General features: G+C 37.9%; 1 protein-coding gene across 2 annotated transcripts in view; it reads left to right on the top strand.

Moving 5' to 3' along the window:
- The window catches only part of SLC2A2 (solute carrier family 2 member 2), a 31,545-nt gene extending 10,798 nt beyond the window's left edge, over positions 1-20,747 (top strand). For both annotated transcript variants that reach the window (XM_047100075.1, XM_047100074.1), the window contains exons 3-11: positions 72-334; positions 8,649-8,773; positions 11,427-11,542; positions 12,897-13,059; positions 13,560-13,747; positions 16,000-16,104; positions 19,461-19,562; positions 20,260-20,463; positions 20,547-20,747. In XM_047100075.1, the coding sequence (XP_046956031.1) occupies positions 72-334; positions 8,649-8,773; positions 11,427-11,542; positions 12,897-13,059; positions 13,560-13,747; positions 16,000-16,104; positions 19,461-19,562; positions 20,260-20,463; positions 20,547-20,747 (1,467 nt within the window). The remainder of the gene's footprint in view (positions 1-71; positions 335-8,648; positions 8,774-11,426; positions 11,543-12,896; positions 13,060-13,559; positions 13,748-15,999; positions 16,105-19,460; positions 19,563-20,259; positions 20,464-20,546) is intronic.
- Positions 20,748-24,607: the final 3,860 nt, after the last annotated feature.

The raw sequence follows: 24,607 nt of genomic DNA, 5'->3' as shown, positions 1-24,607 counted from the left end.
GGAAAAACAAACAAAAAATGTATAGAGTATTTGAGATGTTGGAGCTATTTTTCTTTATTTTATTTCCCCAGGTAATAATATCCCATTATGAATATGTTTTGGGTATTCCACTGGAAGACCGAAAAGCTATCAACAACTATACTATCAACAGTACAAATGACCTGCCCACAATCCCATACCTAAGGGATTCAACACCAACCTCTTTGGTGGAGGAAGAGACTACAACATCTACTAGCCTCATCACCATGCTCTGGTCCTTGTCTGTGTCTAGCTTTGCAGTTGGTGGAATGATTGCATCCTTCTTTGGTGGGTGGCTTGGAGACCAGCTTGGAAGGTAGGCAGGTTTCATAAATAAGCATAAACATGGAAACTAGTATTTGGGGTTTGTTAAGACTTTGTTTAGGAAGAAATCATCTTTCCTTTTGTGGAATAGTTTTGAAGTTGTTTTTTGTTTGTTTGTTTGTTTTTCAATTCATGACCCTATCAGTTAGGTTGGTTTTAGACTGAATAATGGAGAAAGCTCTTGCCCTAGTCTGCTTAATTGTGGAAGCATTCATAGCAAAACTGAATTTGGTGTGTATCTCCACAGAAATGCTTTGATTCTCTAAATTCATTAGTTTTAAAAATATGTTAAGAAACCACTACACAAATGGTTAACTCAAGAACTATGGAAAAGCCAAGAGTGAAATTTTTAACCAGGGAATCCATTGTTTGCTTCACCAAATCACTCCATTTCTCAGACCCCCAGTTTTTCATTTTCAAATTAGAATTTGGCATTTGGATCAGTCAAGTCCTAAGGTCAAACCAATATCCCTAACTCTCAGTTGCCCAAGACAGTTGGCCTGGGTTTCTAGCTGCTGCTACTGCTATGTCAAAGCCCGAACCAGAGATGAAACAAATAGTGTCTCCATTTCTTTACTCTAGTTTTTACCAGGTGTTTTGGATTTAAAACATCACTGGAACTCCTTCAGACTCAAATTTCTTTCATTTAGTCATGTGACATACTAAGTTGGGATTCTGCCCCCATCCCCAGAGAAAGGAAATAAAATCAGAAAAATCAGAAAAATCAAATGGTTGGGTTTTTTTAGATTTATTTTCTACTTTTTGAGGCCACCTTTTGTTTATTAATTATATTTTTTTCTGATGATAAAAATTAATATGCAAATATGGACAATTTAGAAAATGCAAAAATCTTTAAAGATGTAAATGATACAGGCATCTATTTTAGTAATTCTGGATTAAAATTAATTTAGTTTTTTAAATTCCTACTTTAAATTATAATTTTGTCTCTCTGGTTATTAAACTACTGAAAATATCTTCCTCTTGCACTGGAGATTTTATATAACAAGACTATAAGAAGTTTTCTTAAATACTGAATAGCCTAATAACCTAAGTTTTATTCTTGTTCTTATTTGAAAGGGACATTCCTCTACCATAAAAGAGTCAGTTTCTCACATTTTTCTCAGTTTACACGTGTTTAGCTGAACTTAGAATCCATAAGTTACAGGGTTCATAAACTGACTTAAATTGTTTAAAAAAATTAAATCATTTTAATTTGAACCAAATTGGTTTAAGCAGTAATTGGAAATTTTTCTAGATTATTTCTAAAATAAATAAAATTACCCAAAGTTAAATTTTATAATATGAACCAAACAATTCTTTCACCAGCTACTGATATTTTCTACCTCTTCCCATTCTTAAAGAAAAAATTTAAGGGGCACTTGGCTGGCTCAGTTGGTGGAGCCTGTGACTCTTGATCTTAGGGTCATGAGTTCAAGCCCCAAGTTGGGCATGAAGCTTACAGAAAGAAAGCAAGAAGAAAGAAAGAGAATTTAAGTCCTTATTGTCATCTCATTTAGAGATGAGATTCTGACAGGTCCAGTGACATACTCTAAAACATTTATTTCAGGTCCTACTGAAGGAAACAGATGCATGCCCTCTCAAGTCTTAGAATTTAGCATCAACAATGATCATACCCCAAAACCATGTCAAATGATTATTTATCAAATGACTTATGGTAAACTAAAAGTGATGCTTCTTCCAGCTCTCAGTAGAAAAATGATTCTCCATGAAAACAGCCACAAATTAATAATTTTAACATCAAAATTAAGACAAAGGGTTCAGTCTCTCCTATAAAACTATTTTTCTAGGAAGAGTCACTGATAAATGCCATGATTTTCCTTATTGACCAGGTCATTTCTCCATCAGTTAAAAATAAATAAATAAAAATGTATATTTCTATTACTGCTTTAAAAACTCTTTCCTTGTAATTGTGAAATAGGTAATAAATGTCTGTGGCCACTGTTTTATAGATTTGGCTTCTCAGGGTCAATTTTTCCAGAGGCTGTGTTCTGAAAATTTAATTACAAGGATATGGTGGAAGAGACCATGATCTGTGCAATCAATCCATGCTACCATAAGTAGTTGTACATAAGGTGTACATACCTTGCATTTGAATACACTCTTTCTTTTATATAAACAATGGAACTCACTAAAACCAAACATTAACCTCTCATTTCACACAGATCAACTCCCAGCTCTGTCACTTAATAGTTGTGTGAAAATGAACAAGTTACTTAGGTCCTCTAAGATGTTTCCTCCTCCATCTACAATGTAAGAAAAAAATAATACCTCACTCGTAGCATCATTACGAGGATTACATGAGAACATACACAGAGGTTTATCACAATGCCCAACACATAGTAAGCAAGCCCTGAATGTAGCCTTACTGTGATGCCGATGGTGATGATGATGATGATGATGATGAAGATATCAATGATGACAGGATGACCGTGATAACGCCTACGCTAACAGGAATATTTAGAGCAAAATTTAAAGAAATATACTTAGAAATATATTTCTTTCTCCCTGATTTAACAATGTCATGTATTTTTAGATTATTCATTCTTGGCCATTTCTCCCGTCTGAGCAGAAGTTAAAATCCTCTAAGTTGTACAAAGTGCTCTAGCATCCCTTGGTGGTTAAGGAAGAGGGACTTAAGAGCAATCTGGCACCAAAAGTACTTTCAGGCTATCTCTTTTAAGAGTTTTTCTGCCTAATAGAATATTCTCCCTAATAGAATATACGACTAGCCAGCTAATAACAATTTTCTTAAGGTCAATTATTGAATTTGTTTGTCTTCTGTCCTTGTGTAAAGAAAAGGCACTTCACAGAGAAATATCCCTGTCTTGTTCTGCTCTGCAGCTCTGAAGTTGGTCAGCTCTAAATCACTGTTTTCCTTCCCTTTGAGTAGTTGACAATTCACATATATTGTTTTTCTATTACTGCTCTAATGAGTTACCCTAAGCAGTGGCTGAAAACAACACAAATTAATTTTCTTACAGTTTTGGAGGTTAGAAGCCCAAATTCAGTTTCATTTGGCTGAAGCCAAGGTGTCAGCAGGGCTGGTTCCTTCTATTTTTTTTTCAATTTACTTTTTATTTTTTTATTAAGTTTTTTTTTAATATATGAAATATATTGTCAAATTAGTTTCCATACAACACACAGTGTTCATCCCAAAAGGTGCCCTCTTCAATGCCCATCACCTACCCTCCCCTCCCTCCCACCCCCCCCCCCCCCATCAACCCTCAGTTTGTTCTCAGTTTTTAAGAGTCTCTTATACTTTGGCTCTCTCTCCCACTCTAACCTCTTTTTTTTTTTTCTCCTTCCCCTCCCCCATGGGTTTCTGTTAAGTTTCTCAGGATCCACATAAGAGTGAAAACATATGGTATCTGTCTTTCTCTGTATGGCTTATTTCACTTAGCATAACACTCTCCAATTCCAACCACGTTGCTACAAAGGCCATATTGCATTCTTTCTCATTGCCATGTAGTACTCCATTGTGTATATAAACCACAATTTCTTTTTATTTTTTTATTTTTTTTAACGTTTATTTATTTTTGAGACAGAGAGAGACAGAGCATGAATGGGGGAGGGGCAGAGAGAGAGGGAGACACAGAATCGGAAGCAGGTTGCAGGCTCCAGGCTCCGAGCCAGCAGCCCAAAGCCCGACACGGGGCTCGAACTCACGGACCGCGAGATCGTGACCTGAGCTGAAGTCGGACGCTTAACCGACTGAGCCACCCAAGCGCCCCAGTATTAAACCACAATTTCCACAATTTGGCTATTGTTGAGAGTGCTGCTATAAACATTGGAGTACAAGTGCCCTTATGCATCAGTACTCCTATATCCCTTGGGTAAGTTCCTAGCAGTGCTACTGCTGGGTCATAGGGTAGGTCTATTTTTAATTTTTTGAGGAACCTCCACACTGTTTTCCAGAGTGGCTGCACCAGTTTGCACTCCCACCAACAGTGCAAGAGGGTTCCCGTTTCTCCACATCCTCTCCAGCATATATAGTCTCCTGATTTGTTCATTTTAGCCACTCTGACTGGCGTGAGGTGATATCTGAGTGTGGTTTTGATTTTATTTCCCTGATGAAGAGCAACATTGAGCATCTTTTCATGTGCCTGTTGGCCATCTGGATGTCTTCTTTAGAGAAGTGTCTATTCATGTTTTCTGACCATTTCTTCACTGGATTATTTGTTTTTCAGGTGTGGAGTTTGGTGAGTTCTCTATAGATTTTGGATACTAGCCCTTTGTCCGATATGTCATTTGCAAATATCTTTTCCCATTCCATCGGTTGCCTTTTAGTTTTGTTGATTGTTTCCTTTGCTGTGCAGAAGCTTTTTATCTTGATGAGGTCCCAATAGTTCATTTTTGCTTTTAATTTGCTTGCCTTTGGGGATGTATCAAGTAAGAAATTGCTGCGGCTGAGGTCAGAGAGGTCTTTTCCTGGTTTCTCCTCTAGTGTTTTGATGGTTTCCTGTCTCACATTCAGGTCCTTTATCCATTTTGAGTTTATTTTTGTGAATGGTGTAAGAAAGTGGTCTAGTTTCATTCTTCTGCATGTTGTTGTCCAGTTCTCCCAGCACCATTTGCTAAAGAGACTGTCTTTTTTTCCATTGGATACTCTTTCCTGCTTTGTCAAAGATTAGTTGGCCATACATTTGTGGGTCTAGTTCTGGGGTTTCTATTCCATTCCATTGGTCTATGTGTCTGTTTTTGTGCCAAAACCATGCTGTCTTGATGATGACAGCTTTGTAGTAGAGGCTAAAGTCTGGGATTGTGATGCCTCCTGCTTTGGTCTTCTTCTTCAAAATTACTTTGGCTATTTGGGGCCTTTTGTGTTTCCATACAAATTTTAGGATTGCTTGTTCTAGCTTCGAGAAGAATGCTGGTGCAATTTTGATTGGGGTTGCATTGAATGTGTAGATAGCTTTGGGTAGTACTGACATTTTAACAGTATTTATTCTTCCAATCCATGAGCATGGAATGTTTTTCCATTTCTTTTTTTTTTTTATATATATATATGAAATTTATTGACAAATTGGTTTCCATACAACACCCAGTGCTCATCCCAAAAGGTGCCCTCCTCAATACCCATCACCCACCCGCCCCTCCCTCCCACCCCCCATCAACCCTCAGTTTGTTCTCAGTTTTTAACAGTCTCTTATGCTTTGGCTCTCTCCCACTCTAACGTCCTTTTTTTTTTTTTTCCTTCCCCTCCCCCATGGGTTCCTGTTGAGTTTCTCAGGATCCACATAAGAGTGAAACCATATGGTATCTGTCTTTCTCTGTATGGCTTATTTCACTTAGCATTACACTCTCCAGTTCCATCCACGTTGCTACAAAAGACCATATTTCATTTTTTCTCATTGCCACGTAGTATTCCATTGTGTATATAAACCACAATTTCTTTATCCATTCATCAGTTGATGGACATTTAGGCTCTTTCCATAATTTGGCTATTGTTGAGAGTGCTGCTATGAACATTGGGGTACAAGTGCCCCTATGCATCAGTACTCCTGTATCCCTTGGGTAAATTCCTAGCAGTGCTATTGCTGGGTCATAGGGTAGGTCTATTTTTAATTTTCTGAGGAACCTCCACACTGCTTTCCAGAGCAGCTGCACCAATTTGCATTCCCACCAACAGTGCAAGAGGGTTCCCGTTTCTCCACATCCTCTCCAGCATCTATAGTCTCCTGATTTGTTCATTTTGGCCACTCTGACTGGCGTGAGGTGATACCTGAGTGTGGTTTTGATTTGTATTTCCCTGATAAGGAGCGACGCTGAACATCTTTTCATGTGCCTGTTGGCCATCTGGATGTCTTCTTTAGAGAAGTGTCTATTTATGTTTTCTGCCCATTTCTTCACTGGGTTATTTGTTTTTCGGGTGTGGAGTTTGGTGAGCTCTTTATAGATTTTAGAAACTAGCCCTTTGTCCGATATGTCATTTGCAAATATCTTTTCCCATTCCGTTGGTTGCCTTTTAGTTTTGTTGGTTGTTTCCTTTGCTGTGCAGAAGCTTTTTATCTTCATAAGGTCCCAGTAATTCACTTTTGCTTTTAATTCCCTTGCCTTTGGGGATGTGTCGAGTAAGAGATTGCTATGGCTAAGGTCAGAGAGGTCTTTTCCTGCTTTCTCCTCTAAGGTTTTGATGGTTTCCTGTCTCACATTCAGGTCCTTTATCCATTTTGAGTTTATTTTTGTAAATGGTGTGAGAAAGTGGTCTAGTTTCAACCTTCTGCATGTTGCTGTCCAGTTCTCCCAGCACCATTTGTTAAAGAGGCTGTCTTTTTTCCATTGGATGTTCTTTCCTGCTTTGTCAAAGATGAGTGGCCATACGTTTGTGGGTCTAGTTCTGGGGTTTCTATTCTATTCCATTGGTCTGTGTGTCTGTTTTTGTGCCATCCATTTCTTTATATCTTCTTCAATTTCCTTCATAAGCTTTCTATGGTTTTCAGCATACAGATCTTGTACATCTTTGGTTAGATTTATTCCTAGGTATTTTATGCTTCTTGGTGCAATTGTGAATGGGATCAGTTTCTTTATTTGTCTTTCTGTTGCTTCATTATTGGTGTATAAGAATGCAACTGATTTCTGTACATTGATTTTGTATCCTGCAACTTTGCTGAATATATGTATCAGTTCTAGCAGACTTTTGGTGGAGTCTATCGGATTTTCCATGTATAATATCATGTCATCTGCAAAAAGTGAAAGCTTGACTTCATCTTTGCCAATTTTGATGCCTTTAGGGCTGGTTCCTTCTAGATGTTCTGAGGGAAAAACTCATTTCCGTGCCCTTTTCCAGCTTCCAGTGGTCACCTATATTGCTTGGCTTGTGGCCCCTCACTCAATCTTCAAAGCACATTACTCCAATCTTACTTCTGTCATCACATTATCTTCTCCTCTGCTGTCTTCTTATAAGAATACTAGTGATTCCATCACTGGGTCCACCAGAATAATCCAAGGTAATCTCTTTATCTCAGTGTCCTCGATTTAATCATGCCTGCAAAATCTCTTTTATTATATAAGATAATGTATTGCCAGGTTCTGAAGATCAGGATGTGGACTCTTGGAGGATATTATTAAGCCTATAGTTGTGGGCAATCACTGAAGAATAAGACTACATAGTTTTACTCTCCAGAAAAAAAAAAAATCTCCTTGGCGTTAAAGATACTTGCTTAGAAAAAGCTCACCTATTCAAGTTTGAAACATTGACATAGAATATAACAAGGTGCTGACATTTGTTTGTGGCACAAATATTTCCACACCTACCCATTTAGATTCTTTTATTGTCCTTATCATCATCTACTGAACTTTAAAGAAGGTTTTTGTGCCCCAATTTTCCATTTAATGGGAGTAAAAGTATCAGATGTCTGCAAATGTTAATTTTCATATGATTAATTTTGAAAATGATATTTTTGTTACTATTGTCAACTTGATTACATGTTTTACATTGGTTGACACTAATTCATTGATTCTGGAAATATGACATACGATGTCAAAATAAGAATAATTATAATTCTCTTTGATAAGGCTTAAAGTCAAAGTATATTTTATTTCCAAGTAATTCATGTTAAAGGAAATTTAACTTTGAAAGTTCCTTACATGACCTACATCAACTAAAAATGTGCACCATTAAGAAAGAAAGGAAGGAAGGAAGGAAGGAAGGAAGGAAGGAAGGGAGAGAAAAGAAAGAAGAAAGAAAGAAAGAAAGAAAGAAAGAAAGAAAGAGAAAGAAAGAGAAAGAAAGAAAGAAAGTCATAAGTTACAACTACAGTGTTGAATATAGCTATCAACAGGCAATTATTCCTTACAGCAATCAACTTGAAGAAAACTTAATTATTTATTTTTATTTTTAATTGTATCTGTACTCTTTTTTTTTTAAAGTAAGCTCCACCCCCAATGTAGGGCTTGAACTCCTCACCCTGAGATCAAGAGTCACATGTTCTACCAACTGAGCCAGCCAGGTGCCCTCTTGAAGAAAACTTAATTCGTTAATTGTTTGAAAAAGTTTCAGAAGTATTATCTTAAAGCAAATCAGTCATCACCACAACTGAATCATCTCTATTAAAATGTTGAGATCATGTGCATGAAACTCAGATTTTCTCATTATAAACATTAATCGTTAATGCTTTAGACAACAGATAAATCAAACTAGCCGTCATGGTTTAAGATCCCCAACTAGCTGTTTCAGCAAAATTAAAATAACTGCTCTTAGGTAAATACCTTAGCATACTCTGAGGGCAAATAATTTTATCAAGTTTTGATGCTGAACTTATAATCCTTGCTTTTTAAAATTTCAGAATCAAAGCCATGTTGGTAGCAAATGTTCTCTCATTAGCTGGAGCTCTCTTGATGGGGTTTTCCAAACTGGGACCATCTCACATTCTTATAATTTCAGGAAGAAGCATATCAGGACTCTATTGTGGTAAGTCATACATGTGCATGTGCTCGCACACACACACACACACACACACACACACACACACATGTGTCTGAAAAATTCTAACGGCAGATGTGGTAACATGCAGGGAAGTTTTTGAGCCTAAGGTGGCGTCACAAAAGGGAAAGGCAATAGCATGAAATTGAAGTCCAGAGTCAAGCAGGTTTGGGACCAGTAAGTGGGAGTTGTGAAGCTATCTTCTTGCTCATGGCAGTTTCTAGTGGTATCATCTCAGATAAATTATTTAACTCTTAGTTTCATTATCTGTTAAACGAAGGAGATAATATCTACCATGTAAGGCACTTGTGAGAATACATGTAAATGTTCAGCATAGGATCTGACTACAGCAAGCTGCCAAGAAAAGCTAGCTGTCGTTATCGCTTCTGTTGTGCGGGAGACAGTAGCATGCTTCTACACCCGCAACCCCCAACTCAGCTCTTCGGGCCTATTTGGCCACTTATGTCTCTGTCTCTCCTTTCTGGAAAGACCTTGACACTCGGGCCCATCTCTCAGACCACATTCCCTAGCCATTGGATTCCAGACATGGTTGGGTGAAGCATTACAGTGACGGTGACCATAAGGAGAGGGAGTCACGCAGCAGCAGATTGAAGAGTTCACAATGGACGAAGGATGCTCCCCCTGTGAGCCTCCCATCTGAATATCTGGAATGACTAGTTCTGGGAAACAGCTTTTCAAACTTTTAGAGGTTTCAAACTTTCAGAAGCAAATTTAACCAGCAGGGGTGTGAACAAAGGGAGGATCACTTAATCTCTACAATAGCCAAATCTTTAGCTTCTCAGTGCAAGTGAAGCCCTGATTCTGGTGGTTTGGAGCCAAGGTTTTACATTGTCCCAAATCATAGCTGCCTTTCAAAGCACTAATATTCACTGGGGCTGGGGGCGCGGGAGGACGGGACGTGCAAGAGCACAAAATGATGTATAAAATGTTTACATTTACTTCCAAAGAGAAAAGACTATATAGTTTCATGTGTCTTCAATGATCAGGTAAAACAAAAGTCTAAAATATCCATAAGTTAATAACTTAATTAAAAGTATTTTTTTGTTATTTTCAATGTTAATATAAATAGCTAAAAGTTAGGATAGCTTTATCAAGGTGAAGAGTCAACCCACATGTGGCAAGATTTAGATTCAGCATGTATCAATTCTGGCACTATCTTGGCCTGGCCTTAGATATATTAACTGAACCTTCTGTAAAATGCAAATAATAACACTATTGAGGAGGCCCAAATCATGATTCTTCTTTCTTCTCTCTCCAATTTTTAACATACAGTAGGAAAAAAATCACAAATATTTCGGCAAAATTGAAAAGAAATGCTGTCAACATTGTGGACACTAGCACAGCCAAGTAACTTGTACTCCCCAGCTAGCTTTTAAAATTATTCCTGGTCCTGTTCTGAGCATTAAAATTGCTAAAAATAATAGGAAATACATTTGGACTTTAAATTTGTGTCACTTCAGGCCTGTGAGCTTATCTACATTATTATGTTCTTGAGATATAAAGGTAAGTATTACACAGAGAGTACAGCCTGGAATAGAGCCAAAAAAAAAAAAAAAAGGTTTTCTTCTTATTTAAGATCAACAGACCACACAATAGAGTCACATGTAAATGTCATCCAAAATTTAGATGCCATTTCAATCATGCAACTGTTCATGTGAGACCTTAGAACGATTTAAAGCACTAAAAGAAATATCAAAAGTTTCCAAATGCATCTTTTACAAAAAAACCATACATTTCCATTTTATAGACAATCTCTCTAAGAGGAAGACTCTAACAAATATTATTTTTAAATTCTTAAGAAAATGCCAAACATCTCATTCAGCCTTGCTTATTGATAGTGTCTGACCTTCCTGTGCACTCAGCAAATGGCTGGATACTCTGGCAGCTACTGCAACATGACCAATGACATCTGCATTTAAGAAAGCTATAGAAGCCAGAATTGCTTAGTGCTTTTCAAATTTTTTGTATTCCTTTAAGCACCAAAATCTTTTCTGAAGCCCGTTTTGGGAGAGAATAAAGAAGATGGGTTGCTCTGGTTGGAAAAATGGAGGAAGAGCCCCTGAAACCCTTAACCTCTCCCACCTCTCCACACCCCTGCTCATCACTTTAACAGTGATCTTGAGGCACTTGCACGTTGTGGACACTCAGGGCTTGTAGTTCTCATGATAATGCTCTGTTGCACTGTGATCCCAGGTAAACTTTTTTTGAAGTGAAAAGGTTGGCCTACATATGTGCTCATTTCCTTTCACACCAGGAGTTTGGATTAAGAATATTATTAAAGCATTTTTTCATCTCTTTTCTGAAGACAACTTAAGGCCTTATGATGTACAGTCCATTTTAACATGGTTTTAACTAAATAAGGCAGTGCTATGAGTGATTGCCAAATCCACGACTCATCAGTTCTTTCCATTCCTATATTCAACTACAACTTCATCTGGAGTCTTCTCAACAAATATTTTTTGCATCAACTGTGTCTAAGACTGGGGATGAGGGCTCTTCCTTCCAACAGACTCTGAAAGGGACTTTTAGTCAGGATACTGACCATACTTAAACCAAATTACTGTTATTGAGATAGTCCCAGCTGCACTTGCATTCACATTTATGTTCATGTTTTATGCAGGGCTAATTTCAGGCTTGGTTCCAATGTACATTGGTGAAATTGCTCCGACCACACTCAGGGGCGCCCTTGGCACACTTCACCAGCTGGCCATTGTCACAGGCATTCTCATTAGTCAGGTAAAAATTTGATTCCCTACTTCACCCATCCTCTATCCAACTTCTCCCTCCCTGACAGTCCACTCTCACTGTAGACCAACACAAAGGAAAAAACCAGTTCCACCAGCCGGAGTAGAGATGGTGTAGAGACTTAAGCTTTTTATGTCAAAGCTAAATGATTAGTACACCACTCCTCAATTCTCCCCTTGGATCTCTGGTAGGATTGGCACTAGAGATGACCCAGCATGCCAGATCTTGAACTTCTGGAGCTATTCTAGAATTAAATTATTCTGTTTAGATTTCAAAGAATAGGAAACTTCACATTTTTTTTACTGCTTGGGTTTCCTTTGTTTTGAGCATTTTACCTGGAAAATTAATATGTATATGATTATCATAGCAGTTTTTCGTTCAGCCAGCTTTATCCTTCCCTTCTATCCCATGGACTCAGAGTCTTCAGAGCCCCTAGCCTACGACTATCCAGGGGGTAAACCACTGCAATAAGAATGACAAAACGGGTTCCCATTATAATAATTGTTCTATCTATGGAATACCATTTTATTTAAGTTCTGGGTAATCTAAGAAGAAATTTTTTTAATGTCCAAAGTTTACACATGATTTTTGGTGTTGCTTTAGATGTCAAATGTGTTCTTAAAAGTTTGGTTGTGGGGCGCCTGGGTGGCGCAGTCGGTTAAGCGTCCGACTTCAGCCAGGTCACGATCTCGCGGTCCGTGGGTTCGAGCCCCGCGTCGGGCTCTGGGCTGACTGCTCAGAGCCTGGAGCCTGTTTCCGATTCTGTGTCTCCCTCTCTCTCTGCCCCTCCCCCGTTCATGCTCTGTCTCTCTCTGTCCCAAAAATAAATAAACGTTGAAAAAAAAAAATATTAAAAAAAAAAAAAAAAGTTTGGTTGTTTCCCATCCTAAATGGCCCGTATGAGTTAATGAAAACAAACCTAAGTGAACTCTTTGTAAAACAAATAGTCTCTAATTCAGTTAAGGTAGGACACAATACTAATAGTTTCTGTTTGAGCATACTTGAATGCAAGTTGTCAGGGAATACTATTTTTTTAAGTTTATTTATCTGTTTTAGAGAGAGATAGAGAGCGAGCACAAGTGGGGAAGGGGCAGAGAGAGAGGGAGACACAGAATCCGAAGTAGGCTCCAGGCTCTGAGCTGTCAGCACAGAGCCCGACACAGCCTCGAACCCACAAACCATGAGATCGTGACCTGAGGCCAAGTCAGACGCTTCACGAACTGAGCCACCCAGGTTCCCCACCAGGGAATACTATTAAACAGTCAATGTGCTTTTTCAACAAATAGTTGCAGAAAGCAGACCCAACATGTTGTGCACCTGCTATGTTTCCTCCCTGCCTCTTCAGATTGTCGGCCTGAACTTCATCTTGGGCAGTCATGAGCAGTGGCATATCCTGCTTGGTTTGTCTGCTCTGCCAGCCATCCTCCAGTCTCTGCTGCTCCTCTTCTGTCCTGAAAGCCCCAGATACCTTTACATCAAGTTGGATGAGGAAGTCAAAGCAAAGAAAAGTAAGTCTGTGGGTGGGTTTTTTTTTCCCTTCCTATTGTTTTGGAACTAGCAGATAATGAAAAGCAGTGAGCATGAATGTTTACTGATCAAATTGGTACCAGAGCTTTCCAAATGAAGTCAGTGATTACATGTAAGAACAATGTGAAAGATCACCTCACCATGACTCATGCATGCCATTTCAAACCCATAAACACTCAAGCCCAAATGGGAAACCCACATGCAGGGTATTGGACTCAACCAGAGGTTTCTAAAAGACCTTTACTTGCATTACGCTTCTATGATAATAAAGATCATAGTTTTCTTTGTCATTAGATAAAACCAAATGTGCTTTTAAAAATTTTAAAACAGGATTTAATTTAACAAAAAGAATGTCCAACACCCATGCTGTAAAGCAATAGAAAGAGCTATGCAGATCTGTAACTCTTTCAAAAACATAATAAAAGTAAATTTACTTTTGTTTTGACCTGAGTTGTGTCAACCTGATCATTTTGGGGGACAGGCTTGAAAAGACTCAGAGGAAGTGATGATGTCACCAAAGACATCACTGAGATGAGAAAAGAAAAGGAAGAAGCATCAAGTGAACAAAAAGTCTCCATAATTCAGCTCTTCACCAATTCCAGCTACCGACAGTCTATTATAGTGGCATTGATGCTGCATATGGCCCAGCAATTTTCTGGAATCAATGCGGTAAGTTTAAGAATACCCCCTAACTCTAAAAGCAAATTGAATGAAATAGGGAAAGAAAAGGATGTAAATTTAAATAGCTAAAAGACATTTTAAAATGTTGACATCACATTTCACTACAATAAACATATAATGAGTGAGCATCAATTTTCTTTGTTTCGCTTCATCTGCTTTCTAAAATTGGCATAGAATTTTTTTAAACGTCAACGACAGTCACTGGTTCTGTGTGTCCACTAAGATGGAAGGTTAAAGGCAAAATTCACATTTAATACAAAAGAAGGAAAAGGAGAATAATTGTGAAAAAAAAAAAACCCACCTGAATTACAAGGGGCTTCTAGACTTGAGAACCAAATTTAGGATTTCTGATGGCTTAGGAAAAAGGAGCCTGTGGTTCCCTTTATCTATTTAAATGAAGTATACCAGGTAGCCAGGTGCAAAGAAATTTCCTGCCATCCAAGAAACTTTCACTCTATTTATGGAGACAGCATACAAAATAAACAATAGAGTGAACTGATATGATATGGGTGAGTGAGGGTAGTAGATAAGACATGATTGAAAAATATACTGAATATTAAACTAGCTAGCTTTTAGGTTTTGAACTGAAATCATTGCATTATGCAAACTAAAATTATTCTACTGGCAATTAACTACTAGAAGAAAATAATTAAGCATTTGTTAAAAAAACGAGATACAGAAAATCACTTACCCCTTTTATTGCTTTTAAAAATGCTGTTTGGGTTTCCTCTTTAATGAGCCAATCACAGATCCACAGGGGACACTTTGAGGGTGACTGATGGATGGGCAGAGCCTTGGAAGAAGGAAAGATAGTAATTCTCATCAGTTGAAGAAAAGGAGGCCTGAACCTCACTCAACAAGCTGAATACTGCTCTTCTGTCATCTCTGTTCTCCTTTAAGGGGTCAGTGATGTTCATTTTAATCTAATACTCTATAAACCTTTGGGGTTTGGAGACCAATTTTGTAGGCTTTCTCTCAGTTCTGCCTGTATATATCCAGAGGCGCCATACTTAATCTCTCCAAACCTTCCTGCTTTAGTTACTATCCCCATGCCTGACTTAGAGGCATCCAGGAAATGTGAGCCGAAGCTGTTGGGCAGCCTACAAATGTGGGATAGTGTCTAGTGTGCTGTAAGCCGCTCCTCACTGAACACAGTGGGTACAGTTCTCCTCTATCAGCCCCACCCGCAGGAAGAGGTGCCAGCCAGCAGGACAGGTTAACCAGGGAAGCAGTGAGAGAGGATGACAGAATGACAGAATGGCCTAAACAAGACCGCTATAAACATAAAAACATAATTAGTAAGAAAGGCTATTAGAGAGATTGTGAAGATTTCTCCATGTCCACTGAGGATTAGTGAAAAATGTTGGATTAAACGTGGTAGCAACCAGAATTCTTACACACATGGGTGAGAGTGTCAGTTGGAAAATTGTTTGCCAGTATCTGTAAAGGTGAGCACATGCATACACTATGGTCCAGCAATTCTATCCCCAGGCATAAATATGTACGTCTTTCACCAAAAGGATTATACTAGAACGTTCACAACAGCACCCTTCGCAATCGCCAATGACAACTACCTAAATACCCATCAGTAGTAGATTGGGTAATAAATAGTGGTATATTAATACAACAAAGTACTAAGCAATGATAATCAACACTGTGCAAGCACACATAACCATATGGATGATCCTCACAAAGGTAATGTTGAAGCCAGATAACAAATAATTCACACAGTGTGATTCCAGTTATGGCAAGTACAAGACTAGGTGAAATTTATCATGATATTAGAAGTTGAAGCATTTCCTTGGGAGAATAGGGGGACATTCTGGGAGCTTCTGGAGGACTAGACATGATTTATATCTTTATATGTGTGCTGCTTACACAGGTGTGTTCAGTTTGTGAAAATTAATTGATCTGTATACTTATGCTATGTGTACATTTTTTGTATGTATTTTATACCTTAACAAAAAGTTTAAAATTTTAAGTACATACAAAAAGAAAATGCAGATTCAGAGTTTTCAGCTAAATTTAAAGAGAACTTTAAGCAATCAGGAGTTTTAAATACTAAAGATTGATAGTGGCTTCTCATCGCCCGGAAGGAGAGGACAGACAAAATCTTTAGGGCATTGTAGGGACCATGGTTCCATAGAAACAACTAAAACTAAACAGCTTAAAATATTTCTTGCTTTCAAGCCATTAGTGCCAGGATTCTTGATTAAGGCTAAACTGTTATTACTTTACAGATATTTTACTACTCAACCAGCATTTTTCAGACTGCTGGAATCAGCCAACCTGTTTATGCAACCATTGGAGTTGGTGCCGTCAACATGGTTTTCACTGCTATCTCTGTGAGTTCATACCCTAGATAAGTATGCTGCTTGCTTCTCAGTTCAGAAATGGGAGAGGGGAGAACCTTGTAATCCAAAAGTGACCAATCACTTATTGTTCTATAGATGCAGAGAACCAAGTGAGTCACAAGAAGAGTCCTTTCTGCAAATAATGAACCACCAAGTATAACCGAGCAGGTGGATCACTGGTTATCCCCAGAGTAGGGATGCCAGTTAGTCACTCATTTGTGAATTAATAACTCACTTGGGACACAGAGGACTTCCTCCTTGTAAAAACACCTGTAGTCCTCCTTTGCTCTGTACTTAAATCTATTGGGATTGGTGACAGTCTGTCATTTCTATCAATATCGGGTCTTTTACCTGGGCTCCTCTCTTTCCGTGGTTGAAATTCTTTTTTTTATCCTGATGCCCTGGGGAAAATACTTAAAAAAAAAAAAAAAAAAAAAAAAGGTCTTCTGCAATAGATATATCTGTCTGTAACAGAATTAAACAGCCTCAGCAAATTCCTACGATATTTGGCTATTGGGCAGAGTTTCCAGAGAGCTCACAAGGCCATAACTTCCGGTGATGAGGTGATGCATAAAAGTCTGTGATATTATGAGAGACGAAGTAGAAGTGGTATAATTTGAAATGTTACTATTTTTGAAATATTATTATTATTTTTTTCTGACAAGGGGAAAAAGTGATATAGTCCACTTAAGACCAAGTACCTTATATAAGGACTGATTCAATATCTTGACAATGATATATAACATAAACAATTGAAGAATTAACATAAACAAACAACAAAAAACTCCCCAAACTTCCCAACTCATGTAATTCATTCTAAGATGAGGACAATTGGGCTTATTTTTATCTTCAAATGCAGGATATTCAAAAAGTTCATGCTTTTCAATGTTGGTCACAATGCTGTCTGTACTCAATATACTTTAGTCAGTTGTTTTTCTTTCTCTGCACATGGACTTTTAACTATTACCTTAGAATGGTCAATAAATTACAGCCCGGTTGCCTAGATCAAAAAACAGATTTGTCCAGACTACATTAAACAGTGCTGGACCTTGGAAAGAGGAAAGAGAACAGATAACAAGGGAATACCAGCAGTTCTGTAGACATGCCTTTCATGATAATGCCTGTTCAAGCCAAAAGGCCACTTGAAATCGATGAAGGTCTGCTATTGGGATGTGATCCAAGGGACTACTCACATTCTTTTGTCTCCTGAGCTATGTTTGTTACAAGCCCCACTTCAAAATATTTTTTTTAATATAGAGATTATGCTTAAAACATTTTATATGTAACAGGATATGCTATGTAAAGCATCAAGTTGTCAAAATTGAGTAACCAAAACTCTAAATGCCTAATAAGGAAACTACTGCAGAATTTCATTTTTGTCTCCCCTCCCCACCAATCCAGTTGGAATAGGAGGAGTTGCTTGTTGCCTTGAAAAGTATCCTGACTATTCTGAATATACCCTCTGAGAGTTTATCCTTTTATTCTGTGAAAGATTTTGAACAGATGAGTGACATAATTTTAAAAATAAGCTTTAATCAGCTACCTAATTAACCCTCCAGGGCTAAATTTTTTAATTACATGTATTTTTGGAAAGTTGTTTTAAGGCAGAAAAAGTACAAAAAGGATAGTCCCTAAGTCACCCAATTCCTCTCCCCCAAATTAACCAATGTGTATCCTTTCAAATAAAGATATGCACGTAGGAATATGCACTGATAGGATATTAATGTTTCATTGACTTGGAAGGGACATAATCAAACAATTTTTTTCTCTTGAATGAGTATTTGGGAAAAGAAAGATTTTCCTAACCCCATGCTGAATTATGCTTCCACATTCCATATTTTCTTCCACACTAATGGGCCGGGAGAAGAGGGCCTATAATGTTGAGAGAAAACAAAACAGGAAGAATTGTGGAGGGAATGGGGAGACAGATGGATCTAGAGGAGAAGCAGTGGCTACTAAACTCCAAGGAGGCATCCAGGACCTGTGTGACACACATTGTCTTGGGCAAAGACAAGGGTTCTGGTTAGGCAAACATCTCTAACCCCTGACCAAGTCTCACCCTGGGCCACACTCCTCCCCAACTGCTCACCTAGCCTCAAGAAATGAGTCCAACTCAGTTTCCAAGGCATGTGGTTTTAGAATTTATTATCCTATTAGTAATAATTGTTCAGAAACAGCAGAAACATAGTAAAAGCCCTCATTCTTGAAGAAATGCTTCTATTTTCTTGATAGCTTTGACATGGTGTCATCAAGTCAACTTGGAAAGTTATACTGACAGAATCAAATTACATAGAGAAATGTTATGAACTTGGAAAAGATTTGTTTCTCCTATTACCTTTTCAACAGTAAACGTGGGCTCTTTGCTCATTACCCTGAAGTGATTTGAAACCTGAAGATGCAATGCCTCTGAAATGAAAGGGGCTTTTGCTATAGGTGAAAATAAATGTTTCTCAGGTATTTTCAGAGCCAGAGCTCAAGGGTATTGGATTGCTATAGATTTCCTGATAGATTTATGAGCCGAGCCAATTTAGTCATCGAAGTGAGAAATTATGACATAGTTTTTTGTGTGTGATTCACCAACCTTGGCAGTATTCCAAGAAGACGAGTCTATTTAACAAATATTGGTCTTGGCTAATTGTAAATCTTAACCATTAATTGCAAAGGTCCACAGACCCAAAGGTATCAATGACACATCTCCTGAATTAGGATAAGAAAGCACTTTAAGCTTTTGCTTTGAAGTCTTATCTTTTCAAATAGATAATTCACTTCCAGCACCAAATACATTTAGGGACACCAGAAAAATGCAGATCTGACTAATTGGTAAAGTGATCAAATTCTGTGAGTTGCCACGTGAATGGCCATAATTTGACTTTATTAGCAGTGAGAAAGTTGGATAAGAATGGTTGGCAACCCAACAGTTACATGATTTCAGGTGTCTGCAGTGCACAAAACCTTGTACTTGTAACAGGATAATTATCAAAAGCTAAGTTAGTGTCATTTTTTATGTAGTGTCATTTTAAATGTATAAGAAATCTACTGGAAGAGATCCTAGAGGTACAGCCTCTTAATACTGTATTCAAGTGATAATTGTAGAGTGATGGTAAGGCCATGGCTCTTTCTCCAGAATCGCCTGTTGAAAGCAATGTGACTGAGTGAAGCTGGTATCTGTTAATTACTTCTGCTCACTGAGACCAGTTCTGCCACCTCAGGCAAGAGTCACTACCCCCACTCAGTTCCACATCTGTAAAAATGGGATTACAGAACTGCCTGTTTCCAGCTGTATAAACTAAAACGACCTCTTTGGCCATAAAAACCATTTAATTCAGTATGTTTTGAAACCTTCCTAGGTATTCCTTGTGGAGAAGGCAGGGCGACGCTCCCTGTTTCTAATAGGAATGAGTGGGATGTTTGTCTGTGCTATCTTCATGTCCGTGGGACTTATACTACTGGTAAGTGTAGATTTTGGTCCTGAGATTTTTGGTTACCATATGATAGCACTTCTATGCTCCAGGTCAAAGTGTTTTGCATGTCAAAACATTTGAGATTGACTTAGGAAATAAAGCCAGAGGAACAGCATATAATGCAAAGGAGGAAAGTAAAGAAAAAGGGAACTAGTGTTTTAGGTTTAAAGACTTCAACATCACATTACTTGCAATTTATTATTGCACTTGTTACCAAGGGAGGCAGTGTTGCAAAATGGTCAGAGCATAGTCTCTGGGGTCAGCCCCAATCGGGTTCTAACACTGGCTCTGCCACTTGGCTACCTGTGTGACCTAGGACAAGTCCCAGGACCTCTCCAACCTAGCACACTCATCCACCACTTCATGGAGGGTAATGCATTCCATCTGGCAACATTGATATGAATAGGAGCAAAGGTCAATAGATTCTTGCCTTGCCTCTTTCACAGGAAAAGAGTGACTGAGAGTCATATAGAGTCCTAATCCCGAGGATTTCCTATAACAGAGTTCAAAAGATTTAAGCACGACTCAGACTAGAATAAACTTGTGTCAGACTAGAATAATTTGTAGTTATTTGCACATAAACATATCTAGAAGAGAGCTATGTCACCTCTGAACTCAATGAGAGCCTACTTAAAGGAAGAAGCTGCCAATAATCCCAGTTCCACTCTTTTTGTTTATTCCTCAGAATAAGTTGGCTTGGATGAGTTACGTGAGCATGGTAGCCATCTTCCTCTTTGTCAGTTTCTTTGAAATTGGGCCAGGCCCCATCCCCTGGTTCATGGTGGCGGAGTTCTTTAGTCAAGGACCGCGGCCTGCTGCTTTAGCAATAGCTGCATTCAGCAACTGGACCTGCAATTTCATTGTAGCTCTGTGTTTCCAGTACATTGCGGTAAGCAGCCTAATATTGTGCAGATTTGCTGAACAGTGGAGTAGAACGACGGCTAATTGGAACTCTATTTGTTCTCTGTGCAGAAGTTCTGTGGACCTTATGTGTTTTTCCTCTTCGCTGGAGTGGTCCTGGCCTTTACTCTGTTTACATTTTTCAAAGTTCCGGAAACCAAAGGAAAGTCCTTTGAGGAAATCGCGGCAGAATTCCGAAAGAAGAGTGGCTCAGCCCAAGCGCCCAAAGCCGCCGTGGAAATGGAATTCCTTGGAGCCTCAGAGACTGTGTAAAGATTATCTGATTTGGGACATAAAAAGGAATAGAAAGGAGGTTGTGTGTTTTTAAATGACAGTTCTTTGAGAATGTTATATCTACATCTTGAAGGATTGTTTTCTTTTTTAGAGAACGTTTCTGGGTTCTTCTCAGTAATGTCATCAAATATTACCAAAAAAAGTATTTTTTTAAGTTAGAGCATCTATTTTTGATAGTAAGACTCTGTAATTAAGTAAACCAAAAGTCTAGCTCATTTTGCTCTCCCAAAGGGCAAGTACATTCTAATGTTGCTAGCTCTACTCTTTTTTTTTTTTAAGAGGGGGTGCTGGGGAGGGGAAGAAAGAGAGAGAATCTTAAGCAGGCTCTGCACTCAGCACGGAGCCCAGCGTGGGGCTCAATCTCACAACTGTGAAATTGTGACATGAGCCAAAATCAAGAGTCGGATGCTTAACTGACTTAGCCACTCAGGTATTCCCCCAGTTCTATTTTTTATAACAAGGTTCTCCTGAAATGAAAGCTGTTTCAATATATCACGTTAATGCTTCATTAAGCGTGTAGCTAGAAACCTGAAGATGCAACTAATTTACACATTTGCATATGATTATGTTGGAATTTTCTTACCTATGGACCTCATACTAAAGATTTGGCTAGTGGCAATAAGGTCCATGTTAAAATTGATAACTTTTCCTTTTCTCCCACTCAGCTTTTTTTCTTGCGTGTTGAATTTATATTGTTTAATGTTTTATTTTGTATTTTCATGTGGAATGGTTTGTGAATATATTAAGATATGTGCGTAAAGAAAAACTTTTATTTTTGGTAGGCTTACCAAATCTTTCAGAACTCAGGGAAAAACATTAGTTCCTTGGCTTGATTTTTTGTAAGATTAAACACTTGAAAAGAGTTTATTGGTCATGTAGCCTGGGTTATCAGTTAATATTACTATTATAAACTATGTTAATTCTTTGCTGGTTCAATCCTTGGAGCTATATTTTGGTTTGCTTTTAATATTGAACACAGCCTGGTTTTCTGAGCTGTGTTTTTATAAAATACATCCAAATAGTGATTAAGTTGGGCATTTTTGTATCTCCTCAAATGCTAAATACGTTACAGCAGCCTAAGGGAAATTTGAAATAAAGGTTTGCTCTGTTTGTTAAAAAGGATTTTCTGAATTATGTTTCAAGACAAGGTGAAAGAGGAGGTTGGAGGATTCCTCAATGGGGGCTTCTGAAACTTCCTGAATGTTCAGTTTCAGACTTCATCAAAATCCCTATTTACATTTCTGGTTAGATGATCATCCCTCTTGATGTTTCTTCTTTGTCATGGCAATCTATGGATGCTATCTCAGCTATTCTATTGCTATTGCTAACATTTACTATGTACTATCTATGTGCCAGGCACTGTCCTAAGTGCTTTTACCTATGTAGGCAAATTGGAAATACACAGATGATTAAACAGACTTTCACTTACAGTCAGTTTCACAACTATGGAAATACAGTTCTGATGGATACCAAAGGCTTAGCAGGCAGCTAAAATATCTCCAGGCTGTTTTCCCCACAACGTGGAGTACCAAGTCAATCCTTTCAATGTTTGCTTTAATGTGCTTAAAAGAAAGGCACTTTTTTAGAGTACTTTTTATGAGTGGAGGGAAAAAAAATGCAGAACACTAGTTTTTTGGTTTTGGTTTTTTTCCCTAAGTTGTTTACTTTTTACATAATTTGGCAGTCCAAACAACATAAAATTATTTCTTTTCACTTTGCTTTTTATTCCCTTTGGGCCAATTTGGAATAAATTATTTTTACTTAAGTCTTCAGGATACAGTTAAAGAGAGCTTAAATATTTCAAAAGATTTTTGTACTAACTTGTGAATCTAGGTAAAAATATGGGGACTCTGAACAGGGCAGGATCAGGGGAATGGCTCTTGTGTGGCTCTTGTCTGTCCTCCTGTTGGTGGTCTTTGAGAAGACCAAAGTTACACTGAGAAAGAAATTTAACATTTTTCTAGGTGATGAGTGTGATTTAATCAAATTGCTATTCCTGATCTCTTTTACGAAGAAAAGTTAAGTTTAAATGAAGAACCCAAAAGATCACTTTTAACTTCTAATTGGTTATTTCAACTGACACATAAACACCAGAAATTCAGAGCCTGAAGTTTTCTGCCTCAGAGAAACTAAAGTAATTTACAATGTTTCCCTTCCTTATTTTTTTCCTTGCAGAGATACAAGTGTGTTGAAAAGAAACCTTAATGTCAAGTAATGAGCAGTAAAAGCGTTGCAGCCGGACAAAGGAACTAGCTTCACATAATAGAAACTCCTAGGTCTTCAATGGGATACCTCATAACAAATACTAAAATTGGCCCTGATTAACTAGATAGAATCCAAGGGAATTAGCTATGAGTTTGAACATTTAATTTTCATAGTAGTCTATGACGTTTGTGGAAGTGTTTTCATACCCTAACGTCCTAACAAATGTGACTTTTCTCTTAGCCTGTTAGAAGCATGATTGCAACTCTTGGTCTGGCCACTCTCCTAGCTATTGCCCACTGCCATCACCTCAGTGAAAGGGACTTCTCTAACTTTCTCCTCTATGCAGTCAACACTGTGATGGGGCTGAGATACACTAAGACACTGCCCGCCTCCTCCTCCAGAAGCTCACAGTCTAATAAGCAGTTCAGGAAGACCAGGGTATGAATATTCCCATCTGTGCCTTTTGCCATGCATGAACCTTGACGTGGAGGCCTCTCTTGTAAAATGGGCACAGCAGTATTACCTACCTCAGAGAGCTGTGAGCATTGTAGTAGAGTTCCTGCTACACAGGAGGTGCTCAATAAATGTTACCTAGAATTAGTATTCATAAAGATACTGCTAAGGTAAAAGTTTGTTGTATACAAGATAGTTCCAAATTTTTCCCTTTCTTTTTTTAAAGTTTTCCCCCAAATGTATCTTTTGAATATAAGAAATTTTATAAATTCAAGATAGTATTTTCTTACTTCAAGCAACAATCTTACAATGACAGGGGAATGGTAAAAATTAGGGGAGATATTAGGCTATTCTAAGTCCTAAACCCAAACAACATTTCTAAGTTGGTTATGAGTTTTTATTGTATTTTTAAAGTTTGATTTTGCCTAAGTTATGTTATTTTTTAAGAGGTCACTGTAATATTATGTCTTGGATAATGCCAAGTACACAGTAAAATGCTGTCTATTTAAATGTAATTCAGCAAGATTATAATCACAGGACAAGACCAAACCTTCTTGGTAAACCTCAAAAATTGCAAAACTGTTGTATGTACACGTAAACCTGTGTGCGTGCATAAGCTACTTCTGGCTAGCTTATTAAAACAAACACATGCAGGAAATAAGGCAACATTAGGCGATATCTTGTGTTTATGGGTGTCCTAAGCAGAGGTGTTGAGTAAAGGATAAAAGAATATATATTTTTCTTTATAATTCTATCCATGACCACTCCAGCCATCTGCTGGTGTTTTTACTGCTTTCTAATTCGGTGCACATTAGAAAGAATCATAGTGAAAAGAGACTTGTAGTTAGGGGTATATATCCACTAGAGTTTTATGTCAGTGAATACATTTCTGAATGCTTAGTGTTGCTTCCTTTTATATTAAAAATAACTACATTTAAGAAAATAATATTGGTTTTTCTGTATATCCTGTTTCCTTCTCACAATATTGTTCCTATTCTCATTTTAAAGATAATATGTGAGTTACTTTTTTTCATTTATTTATTTTTTTATTTTAGTTTTTTAGAGAGCACACAAGCTGGGGTGGAGGCAGAGAGAGAGAGAGAGAGAGAGAAAGAGAGAGAATCTTAAGTAGGTCCATACTCAGCATGGAGTCCGATGCAGGGCTCAATCCCACAACACTG

The sequence above is a fragment of the Lynx rufus genome, unplaced genomic scaffold (genome assembly GCF_022079265.1).
Source record: "Lynx rufus isolate CCGP_SWC_20201006 ecotype Redwood Valley unplaced genomic scaffold, mLynRuf1.p SCAF_5, whole genome shotgun sequence".
In the NCBI taxonomy this organism is placed as follows: Eukaryota; Metazoa; Chordata; class Mammalia; order Carnivora; family Felidae; genus Lynx; species Lynx rufus.
Note: the sequence above shows the minus strand (reverse complement) of the source record. Positions and strands in the feature narration are given on the sequence as shown.